The 22,248-nt window shown below is 38.6% G+C and overlaps 1 protein-coding gene across 1 annotated transcript in view; it reads left to right on the top strand.

Annotated features, from left to right (window-relative positions):
• Window positions 1-371: 371 nt before the first annotated feature.
• The window catches only part of NLRP14 (NLR family pyrin domain containing 14), a 37,252-nt gene continuing 15,375 nt past the window's right edge, over window positions 372-22,248 (top strand). The window contains exons 1-5 of the mRNA XM_057747325.1: window positions 372-663; window positions 1,483-1,554; window positions 8,230-9,826; window positions 13,060-13,224; window positions 15,644-15,811. Of these exons, the coding sequence (XP_057603308.1) occupies window positions 372-663; window positions 1,483-1,554; window positions 8,230-9,826; window positions 13,060-13,224; window positions 15,644-15,811 (2,294 nt within the window). The remainder of the gene's footprint in view (window positions 664-1,482; window positions 1,555-8,229; window positions 9,827-13,059; window positions 13,225-15,643; window positions 15,812-22,248) is intronic.

The following is a 22,248-nucleotide window of genomic DNA, read 5'->3' as shown; positions in this document are numbered from 1 at the left end:
CTACCTCATTTAATTCATACCACAGTCCTTTGAGGTTGGTTCTAGCTTTGCAGAAGAGTAATGAGAGATGGATTGCCTTTCTTTATTTCTTACAGCTCATTAGTGTGGGACTGAGAGTAACTCTTGGGAAGGTGGAAGAAACATAGATTGCTCTATAGTAGAGGAATGGTTTTATGATAAAAAATGTATTACAGTGGACAGGAGGTCAATGCTGAACCTAATAACAGTGAGCTTCAACACAGGTGTGTTGAATTAATCTATGTTTTTAGAGGTTTTCATTGTCTAATCATACTTTTCCACAGGTCCCATTTATTCCATGTTCTTTTGATTATTTTTCCCCACTGAAGCTTGAATATTGATCCTTGGACAAGATGACAGATGTGTCGTCTTCCTCCTTCTTTTCCGATTTTGGGCTGCTACTGTATTTGGAGGAGCTAAACAAAGAAGAGTTAAGTAGATTCAAATCACTCCTAAAGAATGAGACCATGGAACCTGGGTCCTGCAGGATACCCTGGTCTGAAGTGAAGAAGGCCAAGCGGGAGGATTTGGCTAACTTGATGAACAAATATTATCCAGGAGAGCAAGCCTGGGAGGTGGCTCTCAAAATCTTTGGCAAGATGAACCTGAAGGATCTGTGTGAGAGAGCAAAAGCAGAGATCAACTGTGAGTGATGCTGGAGACACACCTGGGGATGGAGAGAAGGAAGTGCTTCCTGGAGCCCATTGATTCTGTGGGAGGGACTTGGGGATTAAAGCATTCTGTGGGACACAAGCTCCATGGTGGTCAAGTACATTGGGAGCTTGTTGGGTTATTTAAGGAATACTAAACAGGCCAGAGGGTTTTGAGCACTGTTATTCAGCCTGGCTCCTTACTTGGGGGTAATTCATCCATCTTGTACCCATTAGAATGATTAAAGGAATTAAGCGAAAAGAATTGCCCCATCTACTGTTCTTTTGCCTAAACTACAGATAAAGTCATGGGATAGCCTAAATTTTAAGGACACTCAAATATGACCTTAAATCTTTGCTGAAATATGAGGAATGGGCAAAAAATCATTAAGGGACATGAGGTAAAACAGTGTTTTTAGTCATTCCCAGGTGTGAAATTCTGTAGACATCTAAAATTCCTTACTCGTATACAAGGTTTTACAGCTCCAAAATATATATCCAGTATTTCTTTTGAGCCTCACCATATCCCTGTGAGGCAGGTACAGACAAGGAGACTTAGGCTTAGACTAGACCAGATGCCTTAGAGTTACAGGGTTGAAGCCATGGCAAGAGGTGTCTGGCTTCAGTGTTGTTCACACCACATCACTTTTCCGTCAGCTAAGCTGGTGGGGTCTGATGCTCTGTTGGCTCTAGTTTCTTAAAGCCAGATGATCATAGAATTGGACCACTGAAGAAAATTCTGGCCCCTTTTCTGGCCATCACAAAATTTTTTTGTTTTTGGTAAAACTCATGATCTTTTTGGAACTTGTTGCAGGGACAGCCCAGACCATGAGACCAGAGGACACCAGGGTCAGAGAGGTTCAAGGTGATCATGAAGCAGTGCTGGGTAAGCAGATGGACTTTTTGTCAGATTTGGGAGGTCTGAGCTTTTGAAGCATGATGGGGTAAGGTTATCTCCCAGGGCACCTTTGTTAACTTTGTTAACTTCTTGCAATATCCTACCTGTTCTGTGATTATCATTCAAAAGGAGTTGACAAAAAACTGGCTCTCTGGACAGAGTCAGAAACAGAACCATGTTAATTCAAAAGAGTAGTATTTGGAAATGGCCAGTCAAAAGTTGATCGTTTGATAACAAAGGTATCTTGATATCTTGTTTTATGGACTGAAGGGTCTCTGAGTCTGGAGGGATTATTTGGTTTGTTGCCTTTCTTCTCTTTTGTTAGAAAAGATGCTGTAATTGAGTTCCAAGATGGTGACAACTAGTCTACGTGAAGTGTAATTTCTAGGACCAGGTTTTCTCAGTCTTAGTTTGATACCATTTCCAGTCCCCCTACTTTGTTTTGAATCCTATATAGCTGAATTCCAGTTTATGTAAATTGAATTATAATACAAAGAAAACTCAGCTATGCTGCTTTCTAATGGGCCACATTATTTCATTCAAGAAATAATTGAGAACGTGCTTCGTTCCAAGCACTAATAAATAAAAATTCCTTATTGTATTAAATGATTTTGAAGATAAGTTCCTGCTTGGACCTTAATTTCTGATACAATATAAGGAAGTTTATTTTTGTGGTATAACTGGCCATAAATTTAGGAAACCAAGGTTCTACCTCCATAGAAATTTACTTTGGAAAACTTGGAAAATAGATAAAAGTATAACAAAGTAAAGATCATCCTTATAATCCCAATTTTTAAAAAGTACAACAATGAACTAGATATTATACCATAAAAAGAAAGAGAATCTGACTTCAAATACCACAACTCAGAGGGAGAACTAAGCATAATTTAGTGGGATGTGAACTTTGTTAGATGTTTGCACTGAATGCCCTAGTAGAACAAAGAAAAGAATTATATACTTTAAAAATTGAAGTAATTCCAGCTTGAGATATGTGCTATGAATGAAAAATATACTGTGTTCTGAGAATGTACAAAAAAGAGAACTGTCTATCTTTGGGATGCAGAGACGTCTTCCGTGAGATAATGACATTTAAATTGAGATCTAAAGAAGGAATCAGACTGAACTAGGTAAAGATGAAACTATTTTCATTCTACTTGGACAAGGGGATTTTTTAATTTTCTTTAAAATAATCTTCAGGCTATGCTTCAATGTTCATTTCTTTCCTTCCTTTTTTTAAATTTTATTTTGTACCTCTTAATCTCACTTACCTATTACTCAATTCCTCCCATCTCCCACCCCTCTGGCAACCACCTGTTTGTTCTCTGTATCTATGACCCTGTTTCTGTTTCATTACATTTGTTCATTTATTTTGTTTTTTAGATCCCACATATAAGTGAACTCATACAGTATTTGTCTTTCTCTGTCTGACTTACTTCACTTAGCATAACACCCTCTAGGTCCACCCATGTTGTCACAAATTGCAAGATTTCATTTCATTCCTTTTTATGACTGAGTAACTTTCCATTGTATATATATACCACAATTTCTCTATCTGTTCATCTGTTGTTGGGCACTTAGGTTGCTTCCATATCTTGGCTATTGTAAATAATGCTACAGTAGACACAAGGGTGCATATATCTTTTTGAATTAGTGTTTTCATTTTCTTTGGATAAATATCCAGGAGTGGAATTACTGTATCATATGGTAGTTCTGTTTTCAATTTTTTGAGGAACCTCCTTACAGTTTTCCATACTGGCTATACCAACTTACATTCCCACCAACAGTGCCCAAGGGTTCCATTTTCTTCACAGCCTAGCCAATACCTGTTATTTGTTGTCTTTTTGATAACAGCCATTGTGACAGATGTGGGGTGATATCTAATTGTGATTTTGATTTGTATTTTTCTAATGATTAGTGATTTTGAACATCTTTTCATGTACCTGTTGGCCATCTGAATGTCATCTTTGCAAAAATGTCTATTCAGTTCCTCTGCCCATTTTTCGATAGGGTTTTTTTTTTTTTTAACGTTGAGTCATATGAGCTCTTTGTATAGTTTGGATATTAACCCATTAATGGATATTATTTGCAAATGTCTTCTCCCATTCAGTAACATTTAAATTGAGACTTTAAATGTTTTGTTGATAGTTTCACTGTGCAAAAGCTTTTTATTTTATTTTATTTATTTATTTATTTACTGAAGTATAGTTGATGTACAATAGTATATGTCACAGGTGTACTATATAATGATTCACGATTTTTAAAATAATTCTCCATTTATGGTTATAAAATATTGGCTATATTCCCTGTGTTGTACAGTATATCCTTGTAGCTTATTTTATACATAATAGTCTGTACCTTTTAATTCCCTACCCCTATATTGCCCCCCCTCCCCCGGTAGCCACTAGTTTGTTCTCTTTATCTGTGAGTCTGTTTCTTTTTTATTATATTCATTAGTTTGTTGCATTTTTTAGATTCCACATGTGATATATCTTTCTCTGTCTAACTTAATTTCACTTAGCATACTACTCTCAAATGCAAAAGCTTTTTAGTTTGATGTAGTTCTATTTGCTCGCTTTTGCTTTTGTTTCCCTTGCCTGAGGAGACATATCCAAAATAATCTTGCTAAGACCAGTGTCAGAGAGCATACAGCTTATGTTTTCTTCTAGAAGTTTTATGGTTTCAGGTCTTACATTTGAGTCTTTTAAAATAAATTTTTATTGGAGTATAGTTGATTTAAAATATTGTGTTCGTTTCTACCGTATAGCAAAGTGATTCAGTTATACATATATCCACTCTTTTTTAGATTCTTTTCCCATATAGGTCATTATAGGGTATTGAGTAGAGTTCCCTGTGCTATAGAGTAGGTTCTTATTAGTTATCTGTTTTATATATAGTAGTGTGTATATGTCAGTCTCAATCTCCCAATTTATCCCTTCTCCCCTTTCCCCCCGGTAACCATAAGTTTGTTTCTATATCTGTGACTCTATTTTATAAATAAGTTCATTTTTACCATTTTTTTTACATTCCACATATAAGCAATATCATATGATATTTGTTTTTCTGTACCTGACTTATTTCGCTCAGTATGACAGTCTCTAGGTCCATCCACATTGCTGCAAATGACATTGTTTCATTCTTTTTTATAGCTGAATAATATTCCATTGTATATATGTACCACATCTTCTTTATCATTTCCTTTGTTGATGGACATTTAGGTTGCTTCCATTACATTTAAGTCTTTAATCCATTATGAATTTATTTTTGTATATGGTGTGAGAAAGTAGTCTTTTGTATGTCAGCTATCCAATTTTCTCAACACCATTTATTGAATAGGCACTCTTTTCTCAATTATATATTCATATCTCCTTTGTCATAGGGTAATTGACCATATGTATATGGGTTCATTTCTAGGCTCTCTATTCTGTTCCATTGTTCTGTGTGTCTGTTTTTGTGTCAGTACCATACTGTTTTGATTACTATAGCTTTGTAGTATAGTCTAAAGTCAGGGATTGTGATACGTCCAGCTTTGCTCTCTTTTTCAAGATTGTTTTTGCTATTTGGGGTCTTTTGTGTTTCCATACAAATATTAGATTGTTCTGGTTCAGTGAAAAATGCCATTGGTATTTTGATTGGGATTGCATTGAATCTGTAGGTTGCCTTGGGTAGTATGGTCATCTCTGCTTTCTGGAGAGTTTTTATCCTAAATGGATGTGAATTTTGTCAGAAGATTTTTGCCATCTATTGAAGTGATCTTATGATTTTTATTATTTAATTTGTTAATGTGGTTTATCACACTGATTGATTTGCAGATACTGAACTCTTATTGGGGATAAATCCCACTTGATCGTGGTGTATGATCCTTTTAATGTATTGTTGAATTTGGATTGCTAATGTTTTGTTGAGGATTTTTGCGTCTATGTTCATCAGTGATATCGGCCTGTGATTTTCTTTTTTTTTGTGATATCTTTGTGTGGTTTTGGTAAGAGGGTGATGGTGGCCTCATAGAATGACTTTGTGAGTATTCCTTCCTCTGCAATTTTTTGGAAGAGTTTGAGAAGGATAGGCGTTAACTCTTCTCTAAATGTTTGATAGAATTCTTCTGTGAAGCTATCTGGTCCTGAACTTTTGTTTGTTGGGAGATTTTTAATAACAGTTTCAATTTCCGTACTTGTGATTGGTCTCTTTATATTTTCTATTTATTCCTGATTCAGTCTTGGGAGATTGTATCTTTCTAAGAATTTATCCATTTCTTCCAGGTTGTCCATTTTATTGGCATATAGTTGCTTGTAGTAGTCTCTTACGATGCTTTGTATTTCTGCGGTATCCATTGTAACTTCTCCTTTTTCATTTCTAATTTTATTGATTTGGGCCCTCTGTGCTTTTTTCTTGATGAGTCTGGCTAAAGGTTTATCAATTTTGTTTACCTTTTCAAAGAACCAGCTTTTAGTTTCATTAATCTTTTGTTTTCTTCATTTTTATTTCATTTATTTCTGCTCTGATTTTATGATTTCTTCTACTAACTGGGTTTTGTTTGTTCTTTCTCTAGTTGCTTTAGGTGTAAAGTTAGGTGTTTATTTGTGATTTTTCTTATCTCCTGAGGTAAGATTGTATTACTATAAACTTCCCTCTTAGAACTGCTTTTGCTGTGTCCTGTAGGTTTTGGATCATGGTGGTTTCATTTTCATTTGTCTCTAGGTTATTTTTTGATTTCCTCTTTGATTTCTTCAGTGACCCACTGGTTGTTTAGTAGCATATTGTTAAGCCTCCATGTGTTTGTGTTTTTTACATTTTTTTCTTGTAGTTGTCTCTCTATTTCTATGTACTAGGTGGGTCAATTGTGCTTCCTAATCTTGGGAAAGTCGCCTTATTTAGGAGATGTCCTATGAGGACAGCAGCACACTTCACTCTGGTCAAGAGAGCTATATGCTCTGGTGGTGACCACACGTGGGCTGTGTGGGCCCTGCTGTTGTGGCAGGGCCGGCTACTGTGGACACACTGGTAGACATGGCTGGCCCCTGACCTGGTTGGTTGCTAGGCCCTGCCTAGTGCAGAGGCTGCTGGCTGCTGATGGAGCTGGTCCTGGAGCAGCTGGCTGCACAATCTGGGGAGTCCCTGTCCTGGTGCTGTCCCACTGTTGAGTGGGGCTGGGTCATGGGTGGCTGGCTTCAGGCCCAGGGTTCCCAGAGCTGGTGTTGACCTGCTGTTGGGTGGGGTTGGGTTCTGGGGCCTGGTGTGACTGTCTGCACAGTCTGTGAGGACCTGTCGGTGGGTGGGGCCAGATCACAAGGTGGCTGGTTTTGGGAGCACAGGGGTGCCAGGACTGGGCTGGTCTGTTATTGGTGGAGCCAAGTCCAGAGGTGACTGGCTGTGGTGCTCAGGGGATGGGAGAAGTGGTTCCAGGGCTAGTGCTGATCCACTGATGGGCAGAGCCAGGTCTGGGGTGGCTGGCTGTGGCCTAGCGGTCCTAGAGCTGGTAGATGAGGCCAGGTTCCAGGGCCAGTGCTGGCCCCCTGGTGGTTGGGGCTGGATTCCAGGGATGCTGGCTGAAAGGCCTAAGATATCTTGGAGCTAGTGTCCACCTGCTGGTACACTGGGTGCAGGCCCTGGGGGTCCAGGGACTGGTGTCTGCCCACTGGTGGGGGGGCTGTGTCCTGAGCCGGCTGGGGTGCTCAGGGGTGCCTACGGCTCCTATCTGCTTGCTGGAGGGTGAAGCTGTGTCCCCACATGGTTAGCCATTTGGCCTGGGGGGCCCCAGGACTGGTGCCAACCAGCTGATGGGCAGGACTGGGTCCTGGTGCCAGTGAACTAGCGGAAGGATTCCAAAATAGCTCTTACCAGCACCAGTGTCCTCGTAGTAGAATCAGCTCCCCAAAGCAGCTGCCGTCAGTGCCTGTGTCCCAAGGGTGAGTCCCAGTTGCCTCCTGCCTCTCTGGGAGGCTCTCCAAGATCAGATACTAGGTCTTACCCAAGCTCCTTTCAAATTACTGCTTCTACCCTGGGTCTCAGCCTATGAGGTTCTGTGTGTGCCCTTTAAGAGCACAGTCTGTGTTTCCCACAGCCCTCTGGCTCTCCTGAAAGTAAGCCCTGCTGCCTTTAAAGCCAAACGTTCTGTGGGCTCATCGTCCCAGTGCGAGACCCCAAGGGTGGGAAGCGCAGTGTGGGGCTCAGCCCTCTTGTTCCTTAGGGCGAACATCTGCAGCTGTTCATGTCCATTAATGTTTTATCTGTATAAAGTGGATGATTGTGATTCAGATCTGTCTTCAGATCCTCTCTGGGTATTATTGTTAATTGTTGCCTGTGTTCTCTTTTTATCTGGACGATGGCTCTGTTCTCCACACGTACCCTTCTTTTACTCTGTATAATAGAAGTACAGAAAAGATTTTAAAAAATTTATATAACAAATCTAATTTTTATTTTCCATCATAAATTTCTGCATTGTGAGTTCTGTTTTTTACAGTTTATATTATGGGTTTTAAACCTACAGGAATATTTTTGTTTTATTTACATTCTTCTCTCATCCAAAGCAGCTGTACTTTGATTTCAGCTTGTGTCACTTCTCAGTCCTACTCTAAGTCCAATATTCTTAACATTGAAAATCATAGAATTAATTCTGATCACGTGTATCTTTTTCTTTTTTTCACGGCTCCCTTCTAACTGATTTAGGTGATGGAGCAAAATACAGAATTCAAATAAGGGAAAAATTTTGCATGATGTTAGATAAGAACCGTTTGCTTGGAGAATCTGAAAATTTCTGTAATGAAATTGCTCAGGAAGGCCGAGAACTGTTGGAACGTTTGTTTGATGAGGATGTCAGAACTGGTGAGCGGCCACAGACAGTGGTCCTTCAAGGGGCTGCTGGAGTCGGGAAGACAACCTTGGTGAGAATGATGATGTTAGACTGGGCACAGGGCAACCTCTACCAGCAGAAATTTACCTATGTTTTTTATCTCAATGCAAGAGAAATAAACCAGTTGAGAGAGAGAAGCTTTGCTCAAATGATATCAAAGGACTGGCCCAGCACAGAAGGACCCATTGAAAGGATTATGTCCCAGCCAAGTAATCTCCTTTTTATTATTGATAGTTTTGATGAACTGAACTTTGCCTTTGAGGAACCTGAGTTTGTTCTGTGTGCAGACTGGACCCAGATACACCCCGTGTCCTTCCTCATGAGTAGTTTGCTGAGAAAAGTGATGCTCCCTGAGTCGTCCTTATTGGTAACGACAAAACTCACAGCTTGTAAGAAACTAAAGCCTTTGCTGAAGAGTCAGCATTCTATACAGCTACTAGGTATGTCTGAGGATGCAAGAGAGGCGTATATTTACCAGTTTTTTGAAGATGAGAGGTGGGCCTTGCAAGTGTTCAGATCCCTAAGAAACAATGCAATGCTTTTTAGCATGTGCAAAGTCCCCGTGGTGTGCTGGGTCACTTGTAATTGTCTGGAGCAGCAAATGGAGAGGGGTGGTGATGTCACACTGACCTGCAAGACAACCACATCTCTGTTTACCTGCTGTATCTCTAGCTTGTTGACACAGGTAGATGGACACTTTCCTAGTCTACCCAGCCAAACCCAACTGAGGAGCCTGTGCCACTTGGCTGCCAAAGGAGTATGGACTATGACATATGTGTTTTACAAGGAAAATCTAAGAAGGTATGGGTTAATGAAATCTGATGTCTCAATTTTCCTGGATATGAATATTCTTCAAAAGGACAGAGAGTATGAAAACTGCTATCTGTTCACCCACCTACATATTCAGGAGTTTTTTGCAGCAATGTTTTATATGTTGCAAGGCAATTGGGGCACCAGGGACAATTCCTTTCAGGCTTTTGAAGACTTGGAGTTGGTACTTGAAAGCAGCAGTTATAAAGACCCCCATTTGCTGCAAATGAAATGCTTTTTGTTTGGCCTTTTGAATGAAGATCGAGTGAAACAACTGGAGGAAACTTTTAACTGTAAAATGTCACCAGAGATAAAATGGAAGATACTTCAGTGGATGGAAACACTAGGAAACAGTGAACATTTTCCATCACATCTGGTTTTTCTGGAGTTGTTTTACCACCTGTATGAGACTCAAGATGAAGTATTTATAAGCCAGGCAATGAGATATTTCCAAGAAGTTGTCATTAATATTTGTGAGGAAATCCATTTGCTTGTGTCTTCATTCTGCCTGAAGCATTGCCAGTGTTTACGGACCATTAAACTGACTGTAACTGCGATATTTGAGAAGAAGATGTTAAACTCAAGCTTCCCAGCTGAAACTTGGTAAGTGTGTTAGGTCAGTTCCCTGGAAGTGCCCTGAGAGGGAGTGAAGGAAGTAGATGTTGTCAGAGGGAGTGGCAGGGTTGTTTAACTGAGCTCGCAGAGCCAGGATAAGCTTTCAGAATTGTCCCACCTTGAGACAAGGAGGCCAGGCATTGAAACTCCCTATAGACCAGTCACAGCTACTGGTGAGGAATGGACAAAAATGTGCCTGAAGTGGCTTTCTTGGCCTGAGGGCAATCCCAAGAGAAGGAGTTGGCAGAGAGCTGTCAGCTGTCAACACTCCCAGCAACTAGGGAATGAGTGCTTCAGTCCTCAAGGAGGGAGGCGGCATAGGGCTAACTTCCATCCACTATAGTATGATTCTTAACTTTTTAAAATAATGCTCTCTGAAAGAATAGGGACCAGGAATTTCTTGGTGAACCCAAGGTACATAGGTCATCTATCTGGGATGTTTCACTGTACCCTACTGACCTCACTCACCTTCCCCATTACCTAAACGTAGTTGGGCCTTTGTATGAAAGGTCTCAGCTGTGTAACACCTAAATGGAGAGAGTCAGATGTGGGTAAGAAATAGTAGGTGCTGAAGGAATGTTTTGAAAGAATAAATGAACCTTCAGCATTTTGTGCATATTATTTTACCCTCTCTCCTTCCTCGAGTTGCCTTTTCTGACTCTACCCATCTAAGTCTGGAGGAAGAATTGAACTATATGGTATCAGTTCCAGATTTAATTGAGGGCTTACTATATGGTATACAGTTATATAATATAATACACAGAATAGTTAACATGTTATCCAATTTAATTCTGGTCAAAACCACATCTCAACTTCTTTAGATTCAGAGAAGTTCAACCCAGAAAGTAAGGGTACAGTTATTGATTCAAGCACATATCAAATAATAACTAATATTGGATTAACACATACTTGACAGCCTTCTAAGTCCCAGCTCATTTAGTCTCCCAACAATCCTAGGTAGATGCTATTATTTCCATTTTACTTACAAAAAACTGAGGTTCCAAGAAGGTATATCACTTGACTGAGGTCACACGTCTGATTATAAGTCCTTAGTTTTCCAACTTTACCCAAGTTGTCTCATTGCCATTACATACAATTGTATTCCTCTTATAAGAACATGCATTTCATTTCTCTCTGAACTGTGGGAGTAGGAATTATAGGCTGGGATGCTATGACCTTTACTATCCTTGGGGAGTTGTGAGTAATCACGTGCAGTCAGTTTTCTTAATTCTGACTTCATAGTTCTACTTAGGGAAGATGTGATTGAACCCAGGGCATTAGAATATATTTTATGCTTAATACTAAGTATTGGGAAGGCATTCAGCCAACTATATTGCCAGTCTTCATGCTGCCTTCCCCTCACCTGTGTTGTAGTGTTATCTAATCCTAGAGTTGTCATTGTTGTGAAAATAAGAGACCGAGAACCTAGTGTTGTAAAAGGGATGTTATAGATGACCTCAGCCTTTTCTATGACATAACTACATTGTAAACTTAATGAGAGCAGGATCTCTGTCTTGTTCACCATTTTATCCATAGTGTTTGTGCATAGTAAGCACTTGAATGTCTAAAGGAATGATTTATTACCTTGTTTTCTCAAGTTTAAGACCCCCAGGTGATGTAGAGACCACCCCTCTGCAATGTCATTCATCCCAATTTAAGCAAAGCAAGAGGGAACTAATATTTATTGAGTAGTGAAGTGGATCACTATATGCCACTTCAAAATATGCAGCATTTACATAAGAAGTATTTTCAACTGAAGGCATTTGAGTTCCTGAAATCCCTTATTTGCCTAAAAGCAGAACCTCCCAAAAGAACTCAGCTGTCATAAATCCCTGCCTGGAGCAACTCTATTCTTGTTTCTTGGAGACAGCAGTTGGCAGCACACTCAGACATTATTATCACCATCATACTTCCCATCTATTTTCCTAGGGGCCCATTTATCTTTCCAAAAATTCAATTGTTTTCCTATAAGTGCCTTTTCTCCCCCTGCCTTTCCCCTGGTAATTTAGGTATATAGACCCCAAATTCTAGCCACTCCTTTGAGTTACTCATAACCGAATAACTGAGTTTCTCCCATGTGTGTCTGCAACGCACGTGTAGTGACTTTTGTCAGTCTAATTTACAGGGCTCCATTCACAGAAACTAGGAGGGCAGAAGGAAAAGGGTATTTTTTCCCTCCCCTACAGTAGCTATTTTATATATATATATATATAAATACATAAGGCAGCATGCTAGACTTTATATATTTTAATATAAATAACAGCAGATATCAATTGTTAGGAGCATTTGTAAAGTGAAACATTTGCTAGGCATTTTCTATAGATTGTCTTACTGAATCTTCACAGTAATCCTAAGAAATAGATACTATTATCTTCATTTTTTAATGATAATGAAGCCGAGGCTCACATAGATTAGTAACGTGGCCAGAATCACCCAGTTTAGTGAATGGCAGAGTTGGAAATCAGGACTTTTCCATTCTAGAGCTTATGCTTATTATCACTAAGCTATATTGCCCTTATATGTTTAAATGAGTCTATTGATAATATGCCTAATAACTAGATTATACAGCATTTTAAAATTTACAAAGTGATTTTGTGTACTCACTGAAATTGACTGTTAGATCCTCACAACCCTGTGAAGCGAGATCGAATTTGCATTTTATAGATGAAGAAAACTTGGAGCTCAGAACTGATGGGACTTAAAGTAGTACAGCTAGTAAATGGTAGAACTGGAGGTCAAAGCCTGTGCTTCTTAATCTATACCACAGCCTCCTGATGTCTACACACTATTCCTAATCTTACTTTTTGTAGTCTTGATATTTTTTGATATTTTATATTTTTTGGTATTTTATACTTTTGACATTTTGATATTTTTAGTCTTTGATATCTTTGATGTTTTTAGTCTTTGATATTTTTCTTCTTGATATTGAGATATGTGGAGATTTCTCTCCTGTCCTTCCTGAGTCTCTTCCTTTAAAGTGAAGTCTCTCTAGTTATTCTGTGTGCGATGAGTGAGTGTGTTGGGGGGATAGAGGAGCTGCTGGGGAAATAAAACCCCTGAGTGCCAAGTGGAAGACAGCCCAGGGGAATGCACTCAAGCCAGAGCTGCACTGAGCACTCCTGCCATTTCCAGAGTACACTTGCTGTCACCCAATACCATCTTCTGAAAATTGCCTGGGCTGAAACAGATTTACTGGTCTTTTTCTAATCATTTAGGCAAAGGGCTGGTGGTCGCGTTATTCATTGGTGGCAAGATCTCTGTTCTGTGCTTCATATGAATGAACATTTGAGAGAAGTGGACCTGTGTCATAGCAACCTTGATGAATTAGCAATGAAGACTTTTAATCAAGAACTAAGGCACCCAAACTGTAAAGTACAAAAACTACTGTAAGTCTGGCATGAGAAGAATGTAATGGAGTTATTCTACTTTCTTTATTTCATCTCCCACTCCTAGTTATTAGGGAGAACCAATAGTAAACAGATAATTAAAATCTTCTGTGTAAAATACTCCAAGAACATGAACTATGAAAACCTCTGGGGATGTGGGAGCATAACTAACTTGTCCTGGGAAAGACTGAAGAGCATAGTGGAAGCTGACCTGGGTTTTTGAGGCTTGATTAGAAGTTTCTAGATAAAGAAGAGCACAGAGCTGAGGAATTCTAGGCAGATCAAGAAAGCATTTTCAAAGACAAGTACCAGAACATACTATCTTTTTTTTCCACATTCAATACAATGCACAGACATTAAGTATTCAGTTTGTTAGGTTTTGACAATTGCATACACCTATGTAACCTATACCCGGAACAAGGTAGAAGGTAATTCCCTCACCTCGTAGTTTCCCCATACTCCTTTCTATTCACTGTTCTCAACCTGTCTTGTCCCAAAGAACCACTTTCTAACCTCTACCACTGTAGATTAGTTTTGTCTGTTCTTGGAAATCATTTAGATTGATTCATACAGTATGTATTTCTTGTGTCCATCTTCTTTTGCTCAACAAACTGTTTTTTAAAATTTATTCATGTTACTGCATGTTTCAATAGTTTGTTTCTTTTAATTGCTGATTAGCAGTCCCTGGCATGATATACTACAACTTGCTTACTGTTTCTCTTGTTAATAGACCCCTGGACTGTTTCCAATTTGTGGCTTTCTATGAATATTATTGTACAAATATTTTTTGTGTGTGATATAAGTTTTCATCTCTTGGGCTAATATCTAGGCATGGAGTTTTTGCTCATAAATACATGTTTCACTTTTTAAGAAATTGCCAAGCAGTTCTTCACAGTGGTGTTACCATTCTATAGTCCCACCTGCAACGTGTGACAGTTCCAGGCGCTCCTCATCCTTGCCAACGTTTGCCATTTCCTTTTTAAGATTTTTTATTATATTTTCATTTGACTCTACATATCCTACCGCTTTCTTACATTGCTCATTCACATGTCTCTCTCTTCTCTATTGGCTCTACTAGGAGCTGGAACTGATCCTGTTTTTTTCAGTATTCAGTGCCCATCAATGTGCCCAAGGCCTAATTGGTGCTCAGTAATATGTACTGAATGCTGAACAAACAATAAATACTTGTCTCCATTAGCACTGAAGATCAATGTTCTTTTTGGGGGGAACGGGCTTCCACCTAAATATTTCCCTTAGAATCTCACTTTTTTTAGTGAGATCTGACCTTAGATGTCAAGTAACTAGATGAGATCTGGTCTTGCATGTGGATGTGGTAGACAGTTGCACATACGTGATGATGGACTTCCAGTCCTTTTCCCTTACCCCCATTCATCCCCCCACAGTGTCCCTTCACTGGATGCCACCAACCCAAATCCTAGCAATAGCTAATGCCTTCTGTGGGGTTAAATGGCTTCCTCTTTTATAATGTAAGGGTCTCTGGGGGAATGACACCATGAAGGCAGCTCTCACTCTTTCTCACAGTAGTGTAGCCTTACTTCCTCAAGTCCCTTTTCCCTAACAAGACAATTGTACTTTCAGTTTATATTTAGTGAGTACATTAGGCGCCTTTACAAGCTGATGGTGGCTACCACTCTAAATGTATAAAAGCTTTGTTCTCTTGATGTGCTTGGCTGCATGGGGGGTGAGGGTGAAGGGTAAGTGATCTGCAGAAGTGAGGGGAGGTGATATCACAAAGGGAGGTTTTTGAACAGTTAGTGAGCAGTGTGACCACACTGGGCATTTGGGACCAGCAGAGGCACTAGGGAAGACTCGGCTTTAACTGACAGTGACTAAATGAGGAGATGGAAAATAGAAAAATTGGCAGATTTAACTTACTTCATATTTTGCTTTGAGCTGTCCCTGTACACCTAACAAAGCCCACGAGATGACGGAGTATTTTGCAATAATTTGTTTTGCTAACGATGTACATCAAATAGTTATTAACTGTGAACTCATGTTGGGTTATTTAAAGGATTAATATTGTGAATTAATGTTTTAGTTGTATTTGGAATAGCCCCAACAATATTTGGTCATCATTCCTGGGACTAAGAGTTCAAAAACTCCTCTTCTGCTTTTCCTGATGTTACACCTTCTTTTCCTTCAAGGTCAAAAAAAAAAAATTGAGAGTATCAGTTGTCAGGATATAATGGAGATCTAAGTTGTAATCCAGTTTTTTTCTAGGCAACATCCTGAAGTTTGAATTTATGACCTTGACCCAGAATATAAGAAACCCAGTGTAAGATAAAAGATGGCAGGAATATTTAGGTAGTATCTAAGAGTTGGGCTTGAAAAGAAAGGAATGTTGTAACCAGGGACAGAGATGATGTTGTAATCCCTCCTCTGTATTTCTCTTCTGAAGGTTGAGATTTCTTTCTTTCCCTGATGGTTGTTGGGGTATCTCTAGTTCTTTGATTCATAATCAGAATCTGATGCATCTTGACCTGAAAGGGAGTGATATTGGGGATAATGGAGTAAAGTCATTATGTGAAGCCTTGAAACACCCAGACTGTAAACTACGGAATCTGAGGTAAGTTATGAGGTGTTATTTATGTACATTTGTGTGTGTTTATAATTGAGACTTTTGTCTGTCCAAATAGACTCTCACAGCCTGCACTTGCTGTTCTCAGGGCTAGCTTAAATCTACTTTCCTGATACGGAGTAGCAGGGATTAGTAGATTCAGGCATATTTCTTCCTGATAGGACTTCTAACTCCTCCAATTCCCCTACTGAAGACCCCCTCATTGTATAGTTCTCTGTCTCCACCTCTTTAATCTGGGAAAAAATGGGAGCAGACCCAGAATTTATACATTTTTCATATTTAAATGCAGGAACAGGATATTCATTGTCTTTGAACTCTCACAGAAAAGAATGCACTAATAGTAGCTGGGGGCAGTGCTGAGGCAGACTCAGTTTTACTTAATTTTTGATAATGCATCCCCCTCACCTTATAATTACAACTCAGTGACCAGTGCAGAGTGTTGAGGAAGAACACTGCAGCAGCTGTCAGGGTGCTCTCTCGCTATCACACACTACTGATGGACCTGATTCTCTTTTTCTACAAAACTGAGCTTAGCAACCATACTTCGTCTCCACATTCTATGATAGGTTTCAAGAAAGATCTTATTTTCCAATGAAAAGAATTTAAATGTTTATGACAAAATAAAAACAACCAAAAAAAGAAAACCAAAAAAATCATTATAGTAAGTTTTACCTTAGAAGTTTTTGTAATCCCTAGACTCAGTTTGGGGCATAAGACTGAACCCCAATGCATGAAGGGCCAAGGTAGTTCTGTATTTGTGGGAAGCAAATTGTATTCTATGTGTGGAAAGAAAACAAGTAAAATCTGAAACAACCTTCTTTTTGACAATAGATAGATGAATTCTGTTACCATTGGGATTTTTTTTTTTAAGTTTCACCAGTTTTTATAGGATAAAACTCACAGAATGTCTGGGAAGTTGTTGGATAATTCTTGACCATGTGTTGTCAGCAGGCCAGGTTGGGGTATTGGTTTTACCAGCTGTGAAGTAATTTTAGGGCATTCTAAGGAATTTTCTGTAACCTGCAGCCTCTGGTCTGGAACCCAGGGGAGAAGTAGGTCATTGGTTCCTCTATCCAATCATAAAAACATTTTAGCGGCAATGAGCTTACAGATGGAAGGAAAGATGTTTTCTTGCAATAGGAGCCATGGATCCAAGAAAAATGTTTTCGCACTTGACAGATAAGCAGGACTTGATAAGATCCCTTTCATCAGTTGAGATTTGAACAATGCATTCCACTGATGAACCTTGATGTAGACCCAGTTATTAGGTTTTCAAGTAGGAAACCATTTCTCTGAATCAACTAGTATAGGGCTCTTGCACCAGTGCATAGAATGTTTTGGAGGCAGAAGTCATCAGAGCTTTGTAATCATCTAACACTGCATTATGTAGGACCGCATGTTCTCCCAGTGTGGGTGTCCACTGGGGAGTAATCAGTAATCTCGTAAACCTTCTAGGAACATTTTATATGGGAAAAGCTCCAGTTCTATGTTTGCTTTCGACCTCCTGTCATGAGAGCTATGGACAGCTTGAGTGGCCACATTCATCTGGTTTGGGCATAGATCATGCTGAGCTTGACATTTTAGAATTGCATTCTGATGTTTTATTCTCCCTGCTGATTGTAGATGAGATAAATTAGTGGGTCTTTGCCAGTCTGCTTTACAAAATAAGATCCCCAATTACTGTAGGGACTTAGAAAATTTAGAAATAAAGTATTTTAAAAAGCTTAAAAATTTTAAAGCTTTTGAAGACTCAGATCAGCCCTTGTACATGAGCATATTGAAGGGTACACACAATCACTAATTTTCATGTGAAAGTTTCATGGTGATATTTATAAAAGGTTTCCCTCAAAAAGAGGAGAAATATCTAGTCTCCTTGTCTTGCACATCCTGGGCCTGATAATAGGGTAGCTCTTAAAATATGTTGAGCAGATCGGGGGAAAAACATCTTGGGCATGCTAACACTGCCTAACTGTGCCCAGAATCCTGTCTTAGTTTGTGTGTGCTGTGTCATCGTGGGTTATAAGCAAGGTGAGGGAGCGATCGTTGGTTCCACCAAACTGCCACCTGAAGAATGTCAAAATGGTATAAATGCCAAGCACTCCCTAGATCTTCAAAGGTTTTGAGTTAGAGGACTAACATTCCAGAAAGGGAGCATCTAAAATAGTTGCCAGAAGAAACTGAGAAGAGGAAGGTACTTGAGAATGACAAATATCCACAGCCTTGGCGCCATTACTAACTAGAATAAAATACTTTATAACAGGTAGAGAGCATACGGTCCAGTAGAAATGTTTTTTCCCAGGAGTAAGGAACCCTGTGGTTTATTACAATTTTTTTTACAATCATTAAGTGCTCAAAGTGTAGTGAATCGTAATAAATATGCACAGCCTTTGGAAAAGTGAGAGTATACACTTTGAAACCAGAAGTTGTACCACCTGCACAAATGATCCAGCACGCAGAGACTGGACTTGAAAACTGAACTGCCAATCCTCTCTTCTCTCTTACAAAACTCTCATTCATCAGCTTTAATAAACCTTGATTTGTATGGAGCTACAGCTTCGTAATCATCCCAAACAAGGTTTCAATGAAATATCATTTAAATGTTTAAGCCCTAACTTTTTAAACATAAATAACATGGGTATAAGACAATACACAATTTATTTTCTCTGTCTTTGAAGTTTAATTTCTTTAGATGTCTTTAGATAAAAACAAATTACTAATTTTTAAAGTATTACATTACTCCAGGGTTCGAAAATCAATTAGTAAGTTAATAGAAACTATCTTTAACATTAAGGACAATATAATTACTATGAGTAACTAAGAATTTAGCAAAACAGTATTATATCTCAAAGCTTGACCCAGATGGCATAATGTTTGTAATATTTTCTGATTCCAAGATTTATAAGATTCTAATTTATAAAGATGTTGGTTATTTATTTAACTCATTTAAATTATACACCGAGATTTATATTTATATTCTTTTTAACATTAACATAAGTAATAATTATTTGACCTGTAAGGGAACTGTAAGAGATTTAGGAAATTCTTTAATTTAGACTTATTGTTAAAGAGTTGCAAAGCCTTATGTGATCTAAAAAAAGTGCATTTTTATTTCTCACTTTAGTAAAATCAGGGAGAAGTGCCATAGCCATTTTAAGTCTCAAATTTTAGATCAAATTAATTTATCTAATGTATTCAGCCCATACATGGGAAGCAGACAGTGTCTACAGCCATACTGCTTTAGCAACAACTCCATTCTGTCATATCTCAATTTCTAGTTCATATCAGAAAAATAATCTCACACTCAACAGCAACAACAAGAAATTCTTGGGCAACCTGAAAATTAAATAGCAGGCATTTTTAGAAAAGAAGAATATATTCAGACAGCTGTTCTGAGCTCCCGGAGAGCTCATCTTCCAAGGCAGCATTTCTGCCTTCATTGAGGAATGGCAGCTTTCTTGGGTGATGCCTTCCAAGCGGCAGTTTTCTGATCCTGATCTGCTAGCTGCACAGGAGAGCTTACTCCACTGGGCCTCAACTCACGAAGAAAGCTGCGGCACCTCCCATCAGATAATATTCCATCCTGACCACCTCTTTAACTGAGGTGCTTACTCTGGGAACATGGATTCCTTCCTCTGAGTCAGTTGTGTAGAGGACCACTTTATGGACCAATGACAGCTCATCTGAGCCTGAGACAGCAATCACTAAGAACAACAAAAAAAATAAAAATTATAATGTGCCTGCTTTGAAAGGGCTTTGGAAATTTTCAGCCAAAGGCCTCATTTTAGTGGCGATATTAAGAGATCGTAGGCTGGTTCCCCAGCAGGACGCAAAAGTTAATGTTTCTCCTCTGTTTTGCTTGTTCATATTTAGGGATAAGTCTGGAGCCACAGACCTCAGCTCCCAGCTTTCCTTTTGACTGAGTCACTGGTGATTGATGTTACATATTAATATAAACAAGACAGGACCTCCAAACTCTAGAAAAAGAAGAGTTAGATGTATTTTTTATTATGTTAATGCATGTGAGAGGAGAGGAGAGTACTGATGATGCTTTTTTTCTGATTCAACAAAATTCTTTCAATATTTGTAACATTTAGGAATTCCAAAATATTAATATGAATATTGCAAGGGAGACACATTATTATATAAGACAATCAAAATTACAGACTTAAGTGCACTTAGGGGTTGTTTGCACAAGATATAGCAACAATTTCTAAGGTCCAGGCATCTTATAAGATTCCCTTGTTATGATAAAACAAAATACAGGGTTCTTACAAAATATTTTCTGACTTCTAATACCATCTGCTTTTCTTTGCAGATGCAAGGGAAAGAGGGAACATTGTCTTTTTATGAGGCTGAGATTTCATTCATCAAGCATTAGGAAGTCCATAGCTGAAATTCTGTTAATTGGCACGAAGAAAAGAAGAAAGCTTGAGAAACTCAAACTTATAATATGGAAAGGATAAGAGCAAAATAGATTATGAGCAAAGGGACTATGGGACATGTACTGTTTATATCTCTAGTTAGAAGCATTTTTAAATGTTTTCAGTATCACTTCCATTTCTTGATTCACAAATGAGCTACATTTTGTTTCATTTTTGTTTTGTGTCCAGGTATAACTGGACATTTGCAAGTTATATTGCCTGTTTTTAATTGGTGATTTATTAGTTATTACTCTCCAGGGTTCCCCCTCCCCAAATATATGCTTGATCAAATTTAAAAGGATTACAGCATTTAAAATACCCTTATGTAAGGCAATACATTTAGTATACCTCTATCATACAAATTCCAGTATGTTCATTTAATCTTGGATTACAAGGGCTAGATATTTTACCCTTTGAACTCTTTCAGAACTTTTCTGACTTTTTATCATGGCAACACATGTGAATACAATTATTTAGACTTAATTCTGTGTGCTTAATTTTTAATCAATGTATACTGCAAGTTTTTTGGTTTTGTTTTCTTCAACTCATCTTTCCCACTGTATAAAATCTTAATTTTGATTCATTGCATCATTGGCTGGTACAATTTTAAACTAATGTTTTCATGCAGTGTGTGTGAATGATACATTTTACAACTTTCTTTATATCCTTTTGATTGCCTTCATAGATGAATGACAACATGTCTGGGTCTTAGGCTTCCACTCTGTTCTTCACACTTTGATTTTGCTACATTACTCTTTTCTATTGTTCTAAATAGAAGTCTGAGGATAACCTGACACTTCAACGCCTTCACTCCTTCCCTCCCACCTTCCCAGACTTTCTCACTAGTGTTCTCAGAATTTTTTTAAATTACTTTTACATTTTATTATTTCTGATCTGCTGGAAACCATTTCCCCCCCTCAGAAATGATTTCTTTAAATTGGTTTTTTAAAATGGCTTCAGGGCTCGCTCTCTTGCATGTGCTGACTGTGTCTCTTTTTTAAGAGCATCTAATAGTCATTGGTTGTAGCTCTGCTCCTATATAACTCTTACTTATTTTTTGTCCTGTTAATTTTTTCCCCCCTTCCTTCTTGGGGAGTTTCTCAGATTTATTTATATTGGTTTTGCTCTTTATTGCTTCAAATGCAGATTTCAATTGTCTATTTTGTTTTGTTTTGTTTTCCCTTTTTTTTTTTTTGTTTTTTTTGTTGTTGTTTTGGCTGCATCTCGAGGCAAGTGGGATCTTAGCTCCCCAACCAGGGATCGAATCAGTGCCCCTTGCAGTAGAAGGACGGAGTCCTAACCAGTGGACCTACAGGGAATTCCCCTGATCTCCACTTCTGATGTGCTATTCATGTTTCAGAGTCTGCATCTTCCTATACATTTAAAACGTAAAGGAAGCCTTTCTAAACACTTCCTTCTGTTTCCTAGTTTTCTGGGTGTTATACATGTGCTTATTTTCTGTCCCTTAGTGTAATGTTTTCTTTCTGTTAAACTTTAGTATTTTATCCACAGGTCCCATAATATTGGAATCTCTTTTCTATCTAGAAGAGCTATATCCAAACATAGTATATAAGATTTCCCTTGTTTCCCTAATTTCCTGCCTGGCTGCTGATATAATACCCTTTTGTATTAATCTGCTTCCATAACAAAATACCCCAAATAGCACAGACTGGGTAGTTTAAACAAATTTATTTCTCACAGTTCTGGAAGCTGGAAGGGGTTGGTTTCTGGTGAGGCCTCCCTCTCTGGCTTGTAGATGGCCGCCTTCTCGTTGTGTCTTCACATGTCCTTTTTGTGTGTGTGCTCACTCCTGGTGTCTCTTCCTCTTATGAGCACACCAGTCCTACTGGATTAGAGGTCCACTCTTACAACCTCATTAATCTTAATTACCTCCTTAGAGGCCCTGTCTCTAAATACCGTCACATTGGGCAGGGCTTCATCATACAAACTTGGGGAACACAATTTAGTCCATAACAGCTTTTCAGGGCAAGCTGGGATTTTCAG

Source organism: Hippopotamus amphibius, chromosome 9 (assembly GCF_030028045.1).
Source record: "Hippopotamus amphibius kiboko isolate mHipAmp2 chromosome 9, mHipAmp2.hap2, whole genome shotgun sequence".
In the NCBI taxonomy this organism is placed as follows: domain Eukaryota; kingdom Metazoa; phylum Chordata; class Mammalia; order Artiodactyla; family Hippopotamidae; genus Hippopotamus; species Hippopotamus amphibius.
Note: the sequence above shows the minus strand (reverse complement) of the source record. Positions and strands in the feature narration are given on the sequence as shown.